Raw genomic sequence first — 15849 nt, forward strand, 5'->3', positions numbered from 1 at the left:
AGAAGCTATGTTCGATGCAATACAACATAATACTAATATTTAATTAAGCCGGAATTAAGAGTGGGTGATGACGAGTAAATTGTAACATCAGCGAACATATAAACACATTCTTAATTTTATAACTTCTCACATGTACATAATTAAACCGCCCAGAATGAAAGTCCTGCTGTAGTCAGATTCCATACAGAATTGGTGCGACACGTTTTCAGTACTGAATGACTATGAACATGCACTTCGGTTTCGTTGGAAGTTTACACCACAAAATTCACATCAGATTTGGTTATTGATGGTGCCCACGATGTCTATACAATGTGGGGCTTCACACATAAGCTTCCAAGCTTCCGACAGCAGACAGCTGGACCCTTATCTCTTGGTTACCATGGGAAACCACGTGCAGGGGAAGTACTATGTCTACCCATAGATAATCTATGGTCTACCCCAAATTGAATAGGTCAGACAACAATAACAGATGGCCATGCCATGTGGTTATGTTGCTAAACTGGCTTTATATATATGATTTCCAACTCAGTCCCCGGCCCTAAATGCATGGGAATGTGGCAATTACTAATTAATGACACAAACCACAGATGCACAATTTGAACAGTTCCAAGAATAGATTAATTGTCTCAAAACAGCAGTGAATCAGAAGAGCTAGTGCAGCATCCGTTTTAGAGTTGAAAGATCTATAATAAAAATTATCTATATAGGGTATCATATGCAATGTCGTACTACATATAAGCCTTTATGAAATTAAGCAGCACAATCATAAGGCAACTTATTATCATCATACATTCACTGCAGGGGAAGTACTATAATGTCTTTGAGTATACCTCAATTTAATATAGGTAATGCAGACAACAGTACAGATGGCCATGTGGTTATGTTGTTGAACTGGCTCTATATGATTTCCAAATTCCCCTAAATTCATGGGAATGTGGCAATCACTAATTAATACACTAGACAGTTCCTAGAATAGTACATGACTGTAGTCTTTGCAAAGCAGAACAGCAGTGAATCAGAAAAGAGCTAGTGCAGCATCAATTTACAGTGAGTTGAAAGATAATCACTGCAATCTAATGTCTTTCTATCATAATTAATATAAATAGTATGATCAGTGGACCAAAGTCAACTTGAATTTAGCATGGTACCACGGAATCTGGTACATAAGAAATTAACTTTTGGCTATCAGCTTTTGGTCAGTGCAATGAATTAAAGTGGCCAAGTTAATTAGGACCAGAGGAGGTTGGTTCCCACGATTAATTAAGATTCACGTGAGCTTATGTTTTCTATGTAAAACTCCAGAGGAGGTCCGACAGGTGAGGTGCAGCGCAATTAGCCTCTGATTGCACTCAGCAAAAACATACGACGTGGGCGGATAATTATTACTCAATCAAAGGTTAATTGCTTGAGCTGCACCGCGCCTAGCCTCGATTCCAGGCCGCTTTTAATCGGCCTGGAATCGAGGCTACACCGCGCCTGTAGAATAGTTTAACGCTATGATTGCTATACTGCTACATCAAGACAGGAGTCAAAGAAACGAAAGAAGTGCAGCAACAACTCAAAGTTTGTGGTTTCTGGCTCATTGTTTTTAGTACGACTACCGTATAGCGGGTATATTTCGAGGGTATAAATTTTCGCGGGCCTTTAGAAAGGTTTTCGCGGATCTAATTTTCGTGCAATAGCGCCTTTTTTGCAGCATGCATGCATGGAATATTAAATTCGCGGTTATAAATGTTCGCGGTTATTGCTTAATCCGCGAAAACCACGAACATTTATATATACCCTCGAAATATACCCTCTATACGGTATATGCTACTCACTTTCTAGTGTCACTGGGCATTTTTTTAGCATCATTTACTACTAGTATAGAGAGCTACAATCATTTGCCGTATATATGTTAGCTTAGCTAGAATAGCCACTTTTCTCTGTAATTTTTCACCGTTCATAAAACATTCTTCCGTAAAACATTATGAGTCATGACCAACCTCCTCTGATTTAGGACAGTGATTATAGAACCTGGTGACCTTATATGCTCGATTAGAGGCCGCTCTTGTATAAAGGCCGCTCTCAAATAGTAGCCTCCTTTGCGCGAAATGTAACATTTAGTAGCCACTCTCAAATAGTATAGCCTCAGTTAACTTTGACTCTAGCATTTTTCTGCACGTGGCAGCCAAAAAATGATGTATAGGATATACCACACCTATATAAGAGGAGAATATGCACCCATATATCCTCCGGTACCGTGGTTACTCTGAGGTGTAGCCGAGGGGTATGTAACCATGGTAGAGGAGGATATATGGGGTACATATTCTCTGATCGAGTAGGTGTGGCATATCTGACTTATACCACGTGACCGCAGCATTATAAACGGAACCTCACCCTAGCAACAATTCAATCTACGATGCAGAGACTATATGCCGGATTTTACAGTCGTTAAAGAGCTAGTAGAGCAACACGTCGACTCCTACAGATGCTCAGAAGCTTCCATGGTCCAAGCGTTGACCATTCGACGTCCCTCACTGGAGTTGCAAGCTCTTCTTGGATAAAATGTATCTCAAACCACACCCACGGACTCATGGGAGGCTTAGCCATCTTGTTGGAGAGCAGCTTCCGTGCCTCTGCCATCGCTTTGAGTCTTGGTATAGTCAAGCATGGCTCCTTTCTCTTTGTTTACTTTCTTAAGCAAAAGAAAGAAAATTAAATAAAACTTGAAAACGGTGCATGCCTGGGGCTGTATGATATTTTTCTATATATCCTACACAGCTGTTGACCAATGAGATCAATAATTAGTGGTGACGTAAGTGTGGTATAATACTACATCAGCTATAGGTATATGTACGTAGCTACTAGGTACAGTCAGTGACGTAGCCAGGGTGTGGCAAAGGGGGCAAATGCCCCCCGGCCAGGGGCGTAGCTACCATTGTTTCCTGGTTGCCCAGAAACCCCCCCAGGAGCTGCTGAGAAAATTGGGCAGGGCTCCCTATAATTGAATCATGCAGCCCTGCCCATCTTTTCACACGTGGCTGCAAATCAATAATCAGAGCACCACCGTGAAGCGTTTCACTTTGGCTTTGTCTCAGCTAGTTAGTCTCAGCTAGCTAGCTACCTCAAACAAAGAAGACCAAGACTTAAGTTCTAGATCTAGTATCAATCCTGAATGCTCCAGTATTCTCAGACTCAGCTCTAAGCACAACTTTATTCAGGAAGTGTACAAGTTTAGAACAATCTCAGCCACATGAAACCTCTCAGGTAAATGACATTTAATTGTTGCTCAGCTAGACTAGCAATACACAATTGGCACCTGCATGCCTATAGTATGTTACGTCTATAGCTAGCTAGCTTCTCACAAACATGTAAAAAAGTCATGAACAATAGTCAATAAGCAGTAGGTGTGCCCCAATCAAGAGGGTGTGGTACCGGAAGTGGGCGTGACCAAAAATTTCGCGGCGCTATCGCGCCGCAGATTTTTCTAAAGAAACCCCCTGTCTCAAAAATCTGGCTACGCCCCTGCCCCCTTTTTCTGGATCTCTACTGCTCTGCTCAAGTTATTGTGTCTGATTATCTTGCTGAGCACTCCCTTTCTTCGGAATCTTGCTCCAGTTAGCTAGCTAGTAGGCAAGCAAAACGATTTAGTCTCTAAACTGTGAGCTATTCTGGTCTAAATCTATAGACGTAGACAATTCTTGTTCTTTGCTAAACCAAAGATAAAGTAAGGAAAGGGATTGGCAACGGTCGAAAAAATGTGACTATCCGTGATGCGCTACGTCATCAACTTTTTTCATCTTTTATAGCCTCCATTTATAGCTAAAAGTAAAAAAACATGCTTAAGAAAATCAAAATCAAGAATTTATGCAACCTAGTTGATCAACAGAGACACAACATAACAAGATATGTAGGTAAAACATCATAGGCTTACAGCAGTGCTTCTTAAAAGGGTCACAAACTAATATAACACTTTCTCGTCTTTTACAGCCTCCATTTTAGCATTTTTGGTTATAAATGTAAAAAACATACAAAAGAGATTAACTAAAAGTAATATTACTTCGTTTCGCGGGCGTTGTGCCGGGAAATAATGCGCATCAAGGATGGTTGAGAGGAAATCAATATGAAATCAATGTGAAATGATCACGTGAGTTACTCCCGTTGCCAATCCCTCTATTACTCTATCTCTGGCTAAACGTACTAGCTTCTTCTATGCATCAGGCCACACCCAACTAATAGAGAAGTCAATTATGACGTCATAATTAAGAGGCGTGGCTTCCAGTCAAAATTTCGGCACTGCGCGGCTAATAAGTTTTGCCCCCTCTTCCAAAAAATCGTGGCTACGCTCCTGTACAGGTAGCAGCTTGTTAGTGCTTCACAAAGACTTTCTCATGGCAGAGATCAAGTTTTTATGCAGGTGAAAAGAACTTTGAAGACAAACTAAAGGTTGTTGAATTAGCTAGAGCTATTAATAAATGCCTTGAACAGGCCTCTCACTGGATTGTAGCCTCAAAATAAAACATTTAGTAGCCGCGGCTCCTGATCAAATAACGGTATTTGAAATTAGCATTTGGCTATCAGCTCAGCTTTCAGCTAGCTACATCAGCTTTTGGCCTGATGGAGTGGACATGGTACATGTACTAGATATAGAATAAGATTGTTGTTAAGATCTACGCTTACAAGTATATACTAGGCGAGTGGAGCACGAGCATAAAACAGTATACTTGTATAATTATAGTTTACAGCTTCTTGCAGCTACCAACAGCTATCTCTAGTATAGAGCTAACTATACTAAGCAGAATAGCAACCTTCTACGAATAGATTTTGCTATTCCTGATTCTGGAGATTGCAATAGCCTTCAATATGTACTGGTAAGCAAAACTAACCTCAGTTGTAGATCCTAGTCTGTGGAATTTGTTAGCATAGTTATTCCTTTGATCTCTGTGCAAAAAACTACAAAATTATATGCCGATCAATCTAGGCCAGCTCAGTTAGTCTCGCGGACCCTGAAAGAGGGTCTGGCCATTTTCACTGTACAGAGTTGTGTTGACCTCGCCAAAATATCGTAGTGCTCTAAGTGACTGATAAGTTAGCCTCGACTCCAGCCCCTTGAATAGTGGGCCTGGTATTTACTGTTGGCGCGTGGGTGGACGATTAATTTATTATTTACCGTATTTTATCTCATTGAACGTTTAACAGTATTTTATTTTATTGAACGATTGTGATAAAGAACAGAAAAAGGAGAGGCTACCTCTCTGTATATACTGTAGACAGAGACAGCTAAGTAAAACCTCAGCTCTGTAGGCTCGGATCGGATCATACACACTCAGTCGACAAGTCAATCTCATAAAAAATTAGTTAAACCTGTGGGTAAAAAATAAATGTGGATAAGTACAGTGGCTGCGACGTAACATAATGTGAGGACTACTTATTGATTTACACAATAGATTTACCATTGAAAGCACTATCCATTAATACACACTCAAGCAACAAGTCCCTCAGATCGGATATGGATACACACTCAGGCGACAAGTCCCTCGGATTGTAAACACATTCAGGCAACACATTTCTCGGATCAGATACCACGTACTTATACTCTGTGACCAATTTTCGGCAAATGTCACAACAATGCTTCCTTCCAGAGAGAATGGCACTGAATGTCAACCAGACACACCAACACTTTGAAGATGGCTTCACTCAGAGAAACAAGAGGAGAAATCACCATCACAACACTTCTTTTAGAGAGAGGTGCACTGGTCCTGTCAAGCTTCACATCAATCAAGAAAGGGAGAGTGTCTGGAAAGCAGATGGACTTGCCATAGCCGGTCGGTACGGTACCCACATAAACACCAGCGTACAGACACTTCAACGCCTCCAGCTGCTTGTCTTTCAAGACTAGACCTGGTTTTCCAACACAGGATAACGCGTACGCGAGAGCAGAAGAGAAGGTAGCAGCCATTACAACTTGGACTAGATTTCTTTTTTCAATGACATCATTATAAATGAAACGGATATCAATGTTTTACAACTAAATGCGGAATAAGAATACTGATAAATATACTACAATTTACGATTACCAAGATTCTTGGTAATTCTGGCGCATGCGTAAACAGTGTTTACCAGGCCGCCTTTCCCTGCGGCCTGGAATCGAGGCTACTGATAAGTACGTTGTGAAACTGCATAGCTGCAGGGCTAGCTAAAATAGATTTGGCAAATCTAATTATGTGGTTTCACACATCCGTCCTCCACCCACTAACCACTTATCAATGTAAACATGCAGCCACTTGACTGCTGCACAAGTAGCTCATGTGTAATTTTCCAGACGATATAATATATCGGCTGGTCCACGAAAGTAAGTTCAGTAACAATATTGGTTCTAGAGCGGATATATACAATAATTATAATAGTATCTATAATTATGATATGACTGTTTTTTAATCTGCAATAATTATATACCATAGATCAATTAAGTTTTATACGTTTTACAGGATTATAATTATAGCTGCTCCTGGTATATAGCTGCATATACATATCACCTAAATACTATATAAAAGCTTGCTGAATAGAACCTCTTGCACAGACTGTCAGTACTCACTTCACTTTGGTCCAGGTAGCTGCATGAGCTATAATAACCAAATAATGCACCAGATTTCCTAAATTCCACTTTGGTCCACTGTATACTGACTAAAAGCTGATAGCTGAAAACTAAGCTGATAGAGCCATAGCTAATTTCAGATTCTGTAATCCAATTACATACTGCTATTAATTTAGCCTTTCTGGAATTAAAACACAATCATTAACATGCAACAATCATCATCCTCATACATGCACCTCAGATATGCTGCCTAGAAATATTCTCAGCTGGTTAGTGCTGCTCTTGTCCCTAGCTACTGTTACCAGGAGTGAGCACTATCACATTGTGCCAGTGGATTCAATTGATTTGTGTCATGATTATCGAAATGGAACTTGTTTTACTCTCGAGCAGCTTGTTCAAACAGACATGTTATCTGGTGGAGACAATCTCACCTTGAGCTTTCTACCTGGAGATCATGTGTTAACTGAGCAGCTATTGATTCATAACTTCTCACATGTGCATATTACCGGCCGGAACACAAGTACAACTGTAGTCAGATTTCATAGCAATGGTGAGATACGTTTTGTTAGTACTACTGAATTATATATTGAACGCTTGGGTTTTGTTGGAGTGAAGGTTGGGCCGCCACAAGACTCATATCAAGGTTGGATCATTGATGGTGCCCACGATGTCTATATCAATGACTGTTACTTTATAAACTTTGAATTACTCAATCCGGCAGAGACCCTACCAGTAGTGAAGATTACTAATACTCACGCTGCAACAATTGAGAGCACTCTCTTTATGAACAACACTGGTCAGGCACTGCAAGTTGAGGCTGATGATGTGTACATAACAAATAGCGAGTTCACTAGAAACGATGGAGGTGCAGTTTACATTGAATCAAACAACAAGATTTCTAGTACTCAAACTGCAAAAATTGAGAGCACTCTCTTTATGAACAACACTGGTCGGGCACTGCAAGTTGAAGCTGATGATGTGTACATAACAAATAGCAAGTTCACTAGAAATGATGGAGGTGCAGTTTACATTGAATCAAACAACACACTGTTAAAAAACACAGAGTTCAACTGTAATAATAACAACGGAGGAGCAGTAAAAGTGGTATCTGGTACTGTAGTGATCACTTGGTGTAATTTCACAAATAACGATGGAGGAGCAATTTTCGTTGACTTTGGCAGTAATGTGATCATCTCAGCCAGTAGGCTGACAAACAATACAGCTGTCTATGGTGGAGCGATTTGTGTTTACTCAGGCAGTGTGTATATCTCAAACAGCACACTGATAAACAACAGTGCTAGTAGTGGTGGAGCAATTTATTCCTCAGGCAGTGTGTCCATCTTAAACAGCATACTGACAAATAACAAAGCTGAAATGGATGGTGGAGCCATTACATTTTCTACAGATATTGTGTCAGGGGGAAGCAATGTGTCCATCTCCGACAGTGAGCTGACATACAACAGAGCTACCCGTGATGGTGGAGCAATTTATGTTTGGTTAAGTAGTAATGTGATCATCTCAGACAGTACGCTGACAAACAACAGAGCTAATAATACAATTTACGTAATGCAAACAGCCTCCTTGACCATCAACAACACTAACATTACTAATAACAATGTCACGAGAAGTTTAAGCATTTTGAAGTCTAATGTGAAATTCACTGGATTAAATATTGTCAGCAATAACAATGGCCCTGTCTATGCTTTCAGTAGTCGAGTTGAGTTTAATGGCCCTACAACACTTAGTAACAATTGTGGTGTGTTTGGTGGAGCTCTTAGCATTATCCAGAGTCAAATGTACATTAACATGGAAGGAGTGATCATCACCAACAACACAGCTACTTACGGAGGAGGGATATTTCTGAGAGAGAGTACACTCTTTGTAAATGAGTCACTAAAGATCTATCACAACACAGCACAGGATGGTGGAGGAATTTATGCCTTTTCAAGTATAATTGAATTTCAATCTGTGCTGGTTCCAGATGGCGAGCTACTTCCTCCACAAAGTGAGATTAATGGCAACATTGCTGATAATGGTGGAGGTATTTATGCAGTATCTACAACCATTAAACTTACTCGATCACACGTGAACATCAACTCAAACACAGCAAATGCTAAAGGCGGTGGAGTGTATCTACAACAAAATTCGAAATTGTACGTATTTAAAGAACACCTTGAGTCTCTGTCCGATGTTCAATGGTATTATGTCAAGTTAATGATTAACAAGAATTCGGCTCAGCACGGAGGAGGGATATTTGTGGCAGATGACACTGACACCTGCAGAGTAGGGGACACACCTACTCGCACCATTTTTGCTGACTGCTTTTTTCAAACAATTAATTCGTATGTATCAGGCAAGAACTTGGATCGAAACTATTTCAATACATTCATAAACAATATAGCTACCCAGTCAGGAGCAGACATCTACGGAGGTCTGTTGGACAGGTGTACAGCAAGTCAAAATGCTGAATATGACAATTCTATAAATGCATTGGACTACATAAAGAACACCATAAAGTCCTCCACCGAACTATCAATCTCCTCTAGGCCTGTTCAAGTACGTTTTTGCAGTGATGACTACATTTCTACAAGAAAGGGACGAACGTTTAAAATCAGTGTTATGGCTGTTGACCAAGTTGGAAATCCAATGAATGCCACAATTCACAGTTCTGTTGTCAGTAAGAGTAGACACGATCGCTTCAAAGCAGGACAGGCAGAACATGAAGTGGGCCGTCAGTGCACAGAATTAGAGTACACCGTATTCTCACAAGACAACTCCGCTCAGGTGGAACTCTATGCCGAGGGTCCATGCAACAATTTGGGAATTTCAAGAAAACTCATCAATATTTCTTTTCAACTCTGCACATGCCCTAGTGGACTTAAGCCAATTCAGTCCGATATTGAGTGCAAGTGTGACTGTGATCCAGACTTGCAACAATATCAGATAACTGATTGTTTTGAGGAAAATGATACCATACAGCTGGAAAGAAACAACAAATGGATAAATACCACCAACGAAACAGGGTATGTTGTTAGTAACTGTGTATTTGACTATTGTGTAGAAAAACCAATCAACATCAGTCTAAACAGCCCTGATGAACAGTGTGCCCACAGTCGAAGTGGCGTCTTGTGTGGAGAATGTGAACCAGGACTCAGTCTTGTGTTGGCTACGTCAAGATGTAAAGAATGCTCTGATCTTTACCTTCTTCTACTAATACCATTTGCGCTGGCTGGTATATTGCTAGTTGTTTTAATTGTTTTGCTCAATATGACTATAGCAACTGGAAAGATTCATGGCCTCATTTTCTATGCCAACATACTAGCAGCTAATAGATCAATTGTCTTACCAAATACAAATAACAAATTTTTAACCGTTTTTGTATCATGGGTGAATCTTGACTTGGGTATCGAGACATGCTTTTACGATGGAATGAACTCTCAAGGAAAAGTACTCCTTCAACTTGTCTTCCCAGCTTACTTGTTTCTTCTAATGTTTCTTATTATCATTTTGAGCAAGTACTTTAACCTATTTGCAAATCTCCTCTCCTGGAACAAGAACCCAGTTGCTGCCCTGAGCACACTCGTCCTACTCTCTTATTCCAAACTTTTACGGTTTATTATTGCTGCACTACAAAACAGGGTTTTGGATTATCCTGACAGTTCAACCAAGACTGTTTGGTTGTACGATGGCAATGTGCAATACTTAACTACCGAACAACACATTCCTCAATTTGTTGCTGCTATTGTAATCCTCACAGCTGGTGTATTGTTCACTCTACTGCTCTTTTTAGGACAATGGTTTCCTCGCTGTTCAAAGGTTATGATATGGACCAAGAACACAAAGTACATTGGCTTCATGGACACATACCATGCTCCATTCACTCCCAAGCATCGCTACTGGGTGGGACTGCTCCTCTTTGCTCTGATTATCCACAATCTAGTAGTTGCCGTGGCTCCAGACGCTTTTCTTCCCGTGCTATCATCTGGGGTTCTATCAGTTGGACTGATTTTCTGGAAACTATTGAATAATCGTTTGTACAAAAGTAAGTTCTGTGATTACCTCGAAAGTCTCTATCTACTCAATGTTGCTATTCTTGCATTTGGCACTTCTTATGTCAAAGATACAAAGAAAGATCTGTCAGCACTAGCCAACACCTCAATAGCGTTATCTTTCATTTTATTTGTGATAACATTCTGCTACCATTTTTACCAATTCGTACTCAAGAGGAGCACTGCATGGCTGAAGATAGAGGACATCCTAAGGAATTTTGGAGCTGGTGTTGCAGACAGACGCGCTAACAATAATCAAAATTTGTATCATCCGATAGTCAATGAAAATGATGGCGAAGACGATTATGAACAAAGAGACCCAGTGGACCCACCTTACACAGATGGAGCAGTGGAAGAAGCTGACCCTGATCGCTACATCACTCCTCCCATCATCAGACCAGCCACGAGGCCGGACCAGCTGAGACTACCCTACTTAGATGAACTGTCCCCCCTCATCACAGAGGACTACAGACCAGTCCCTCCCCCTACAAGAGTCAATCGTCGTCCTGTTGTTACGCACACAGAAATCGGCCCCATACGCAATGAAGTGTGAACTGTACGTACGTCTTACTTAGCTTTGTATGGTATACCCTAAACTTGTTTATAAAATTGCATGTCGTTTTCCTTGTTTTATGTTAAACTTTCATTAGACATTTTAGTCATAGGATTGTGTCCAGGACCTTTCATTTCTATTATGCGTATTAGTTCTCAGAGACATTCAAGACGTGAATACTAAATTGATGTGATATCGCTATAATCATTATTATTACAAAACAAAAGACAAAACAGGTCAATAACTAATGTATAAAGAGGAATAACTATAGATCTCCCTCTCCTCTCTAATCTATAATTATGCTCAAACCATGGCCAGAGGAGGTACACATCTTTCAAACGCTCTATGCAAGTTTGTAGTATTTTATCTAGTAACTATATGATTCAAGTCCATTTGTGACTTCAATTGAGTGGTCCGGCCGCCGCAACGTTAGTCTAAATAATATGCATAACATTAGCTCTGGAATTATAACCATAGTATAGCCTCGGAAACAAGCATATCAAGTTTTACAGTGATAGGAGGTCGACCGACAATAATAATAAGGGTATATATGTAGAGTGTGTGACAAAGCTAAATGCATGGATTCAGTAATGTCAAAAACACGTACGACCAGATAATAGAATTACATTCATACCTTGTTCTTCCACTGCTGCTATCTCTTGTGAAGTAGCTGTGAATATTTTACACAAAATAATCCATGTTTAATAATTATATGCTCTATACTTAAGACAACTTACAGCAGGCCGTCCTGGTACATTCTGCAGATGCACCTGTACGAGTTTTACGACATGTGCTGCACAAAATAGAAGTGTATACAACTAGTATTCTATCCTCCTGCATAATTTTGTTCACTGTACCATATATTGCAACGATCTTTGAACAGTTCTCCAATCTTGTAACTAACACCATTTAGGAGACATGAATCTGATACTGGAAAATAATGTGATATATAAACTTATCACAGATTAATTAGTAGAATATCTGACACATGCATGTGCTAGTCTCGAATACCCGCCTCAACCTAAAAGCTTGATTTTAGGTTGAGGCGGGTATTCGAGATTATGCATGTGCATGGCAACTGTATAGTTACTTACAGCATAACCCCTTGAAGCACTCTGCGTACCCACCACGGCATATGCTGTATAAAGTGTACATTTATAATACCTTAAGGTGACATATTTTCGCGTGTATTAATTTCTGCTATTTCTGCGAATGAGAGTAAAATCGCAAAAATTAGTACTCGCAAATAATGGCCGCCCTCTTGTTTAATGTATCCAGATTGACAATTTCGCAAAAAATTATACCGCAAAATGTACAAAACTGTAAAAACGCAAACAAATCTACCTGTGAAAATATGTCACCTTAAGATAATTGTTTCACACATGAGCATGCACTGTACCATATTTCGCATCCGTCTTTGTAAAGGTCTCCAGGATTGTAACGCTTACCATTTGCAACACATTCTTTAGCTGCTTGGAAAATAACGCTACAGTAAACTATCACAGAATAGGACAAAAAGTAGATAATTATAGCTATACTTGCATTCATTTGCATGGGTGATAGATATAGCTCTATAATTATACTTACGGCAGATTGTCTTGGTGCAAGATGGATTCCCTCCCTCAAGACATATGCTGCAATACATTACAATAATTATTATCTTTCACACCGAGTGACACTGTTATACCATTTATTGCATTCATCCTTGAAATAGTCTCCAACCTTAAGTCTTGTAAGTCACGCCATTTACAACACATTCCTTTTCAGCTGGTTGAAAGATAATGCAAAGATAAAGTATCTCTGATTCGCAATATGTAACTATACTTACGACAGGAAGTCTTGATGCAAGTTATGGCCCCACCCTCAACACACGTGCTGTTCATAATAAAAGTATATAAATGTACTATACAATAATTAGTTTCTATACCATTAATTTTTTGCAACGGCCTTCCATATTGTCTTCGAAACTTTCGCCAATTTTGTAAGTCACACCATTTTGTTGACATACATCATCTTCAGCTGCTTGAAAACAATGAAACTGTAAACTATTCCGTGCATGCAGATTCACAATAAAAGCTCGACATAATTACAGATTATGACAGATATTATGAATTATTACTACTTTACCTACAGCACGTCAACTTTGTGCAGACTGCAACCCCATTCTCCACACACGTGCTGCTCGTGATAAAAGTGTACATTTAAAATACAACAGTAAACGGTCTCTCACACTGTACCATGAATTGCATCGGTCTTTAAATTCCTGTCCCACCTTGTAAAGCACACCATTTACGATACATGGTTCTAGAACTGAAAAAAGCATAATTTTTTAGAGAGTGTATAGAAGTATAAACAGTGCTACAATAATTACAAGTGAGCTAATAAATACATATACATACATACATTCAATGATTATTACATCGTCCTGGCTATGAACCTATATCCCCCCCACCGTGTATATTGAGCAACAACATGCAATTGAGTGATGATTGAGACACTTCTTACTTTCATCCCATTGCGCAGACACCATGGCTGCCATAGCGATGACAGTAAATAGTAGAATTAAATTCTTCATCTTCGTTTTAGCTTCAGTTCAGAAAGTTTTGCGAGGTAACCTGGACTATGCGTATTGTAGAGTGATTGCAGCTTATATAGCCAGTTGTACACAATATATGGAATGTTTCATCCATCACATTGCCTTGGTAACAGAGTGGAGGTATCGATATTTCTCATTACCTTTGATCCCAATTCCCAGACACCATCGCCATATGCACCTGTGAATTTAAACGTTCTGTTAATCCTTTTTTTGGAACTTAACTGAAACCATAATTATGCATGAGACTTCTAGTTAAGTAACATTGCAGCTATAATTATAATAGAAGGATTGGTCGCCTAGCAACACAGTGGACCCTAGCTGGAGCATGGAGTTAGTGGAGAGCTACCGTATATTGAGGGTCATTGTCAATATTTCATAGATTTTGCGGATTAAAAAAAACACGCAAAATGCAAAAATGCATGTTTAATGGGCTAAAAAAGATATCCTGTAAAAATAGCAACCTTCGAAGATTACCCGCTATAATTATATGGTAGCTATAGCGAATATAGACATGGTATATCGGTATGCATGTAGTCATTGCATGTGCATGTGTGCTGTAATTATGCAACCTTTGTTTTTCTATTCACTATAATACATGTACATTGTATATATAGGGTGTTATATTATAACTAACAGGCCACCATGAAGGATAGTGTCAAGCACTGCACGCACAGCTGCTCAGACAAGGGGACATGATACACTCGACCACACACCAAGCCAATCATTGATCTAAGCATTCCGTGGATATTTTAAAAGGTTTTATCATTCAAAGGCAATCTCAAGTTACACAGCTATACACAGAGTGCACGTAGCATATAATAATGATAGACTTTTTAGAAGACTGCTATAGATACCACACATGCAGATGCATGTGGTTGAAACATTTAGCAATACATTTGATCCTAAGTGCTGTATACTTCTCACGTGTTGCAACAACTCTCCCATTGAAGGAACCAGATTTCAATTGACTGCCATGCAAGGTCAGCATCTGCAATCAGTAACTTGCTCTGCAGAGGAGGCAGTAACCCTCTATAGTAACACAATGAGTCGGGTACAGGGGAGGGTAGCAATAATACGATTAATCCGCCACCGTCAACCATATAGCGTCTCTCCACCTGACACAGGACTATCACATGTAACACACCACTTCTCTGTCGTCGTTTACCTATTATTATAGTGGTTCATTTCAATTGGCTCAAATCATGCCCGGCACATATTCATCTCTTGCATGCAGCTATAGTAACTCAATCTATCGGCATTCCCACCTCTCCATGCAGGTATACCAATCTTAACAGATGATGATTTGATTACCCCCTGCATACATGCTTCATGATATCCACGTCACACTCTCAACCCTCCACAACCACACACACCCATTAAAGTCCTGGACGGATTTCTTATCTGCATGAGGGGAGGAGCTGTGTAATGAAGGCACTATTAACTCACCCAAGAATTAGTTAAGATTCTATATGAATTTTTGTCGATCTTAGAGACTAACAATGTTGTTGTGTTTTGTAAAACCATGCTTGTTGTAATACAAAACGTCAATTTGTCTGCACATCGACCTCGATTATCGTACCAGCTAAACTTATGCTATACACCAAAACTCCGGCCCTGTATATAATGATATGAAAACTCAAATGCTAGCGTAATTATTGACATTGGCCTATATAGCGTGACGAGGACATAGTCAAGCAATGCCAGAAAAGAACAAAGCATTTAAATGAAGCATGTGCATGTGCATGTTTGAATCATAAACTGCTTCTGATTGGTTGCGTACAATTTTATAGGAAATACAAATAGTAGCCTATAATTATTTTATACACCTTAATTATTTTGTATATAGATCATGGGGACAAAGCATGTTATTGAAAGCAGAAACGGCTGTATACATATTAATATGCCAACGTTTATCGGTATCGCTTGTCACATGCATAAAATCAAATTTAGGAAGCAAGTCAATTCCTTTCATACCGTATAGTGCGAAATTTTGAGGGGCTTAATTTTCACTGTTCGTGGGTTGGTAATCCTACACGAAAATTATGCTATAACCGTGCAAGGATTAAAGGCGTGG

General features: G+C 39.6%; 1 protein-coding gene and 1 long non-coding RNA gene across 3 annotated transcripts; one reads left to right on the forward strand and one right to left on the reverse strand.

The window, feature by feature from the left end:
• Window positions 1-869: 869 nt before the first annotated feature.
• Window positions 870-15381, forward strand: LOC135344071 (uncharacterized). Of its 2 annotated transcripts, none has more exons than XR_010397322.1 (2): window positions 870-1047; window positions 15053-15381. XR_010397322.1 is itself a non-coding variant. In XM_064541157.1 (2 exons), the coding sequence occupies exon 2, from the start codon at window positions 6821-6823 to the stop codon at window positions 11177-11179; it is 4359 nt and encodes a 1452-aa protein (XP_064397227.1). In that variant the 5' UTR covers window positions 870-1047; window positions 6819-6820; the 3' UTR covers window positions 11180-11348. The 2 variants fall into 2 exon arrangements, 1 of the variants encoding a protein (XP_064397227.1); XM_064541157.1 differs by lacking the exon at window positions 15053-15381 and adding an exon at window positions 6819-11348.
• LOC135344074 (uncharacterized) lies at window positions 11483-13032 on the reverse strand. The gene is made up of 9 exons (XR_010397324.1): window positions 13008-13032; window positions 12867-12946; window positions 12767-12813; window positions 12579-12648; window positions 12274-12317; window positions 12037-12109; window positions 11917-11972; window positions 11814-11849; window positions 11483-11613 (listed from the first exon to the last, which is right to left on the reverse strand). It is a non-coding gene; the product is annotated as an uncharacterized LOC135344074 (long non-coding RNA).
• Window positions 15382-15849: the final 468 nt, after the last annotated feature.

The sequence above is a fragment of the Halichondria panicea genome, chromosome 11 (genome assembly GCF_963675165.1).
Source record: "Halichondria panicea chromosome 11, odHalPani1.1, whole genome shotgun sequence".
Classification (NCBI taxonomy): Eukaryota; Metazoa; Porifera; class Demospongiae; order Suberitida; family Halichondriidae; genus Halichondria; species Halichondria panicea.

Coding starts and splice junctions, on each gene's coding strand:
- LOC135344071 (XM_064541157.1), top strand. CDS start 6,821: ATGCTGCCTAGAAATATTCTCAGCTGGTTAGTGCTGCTCTTGTCCCTA.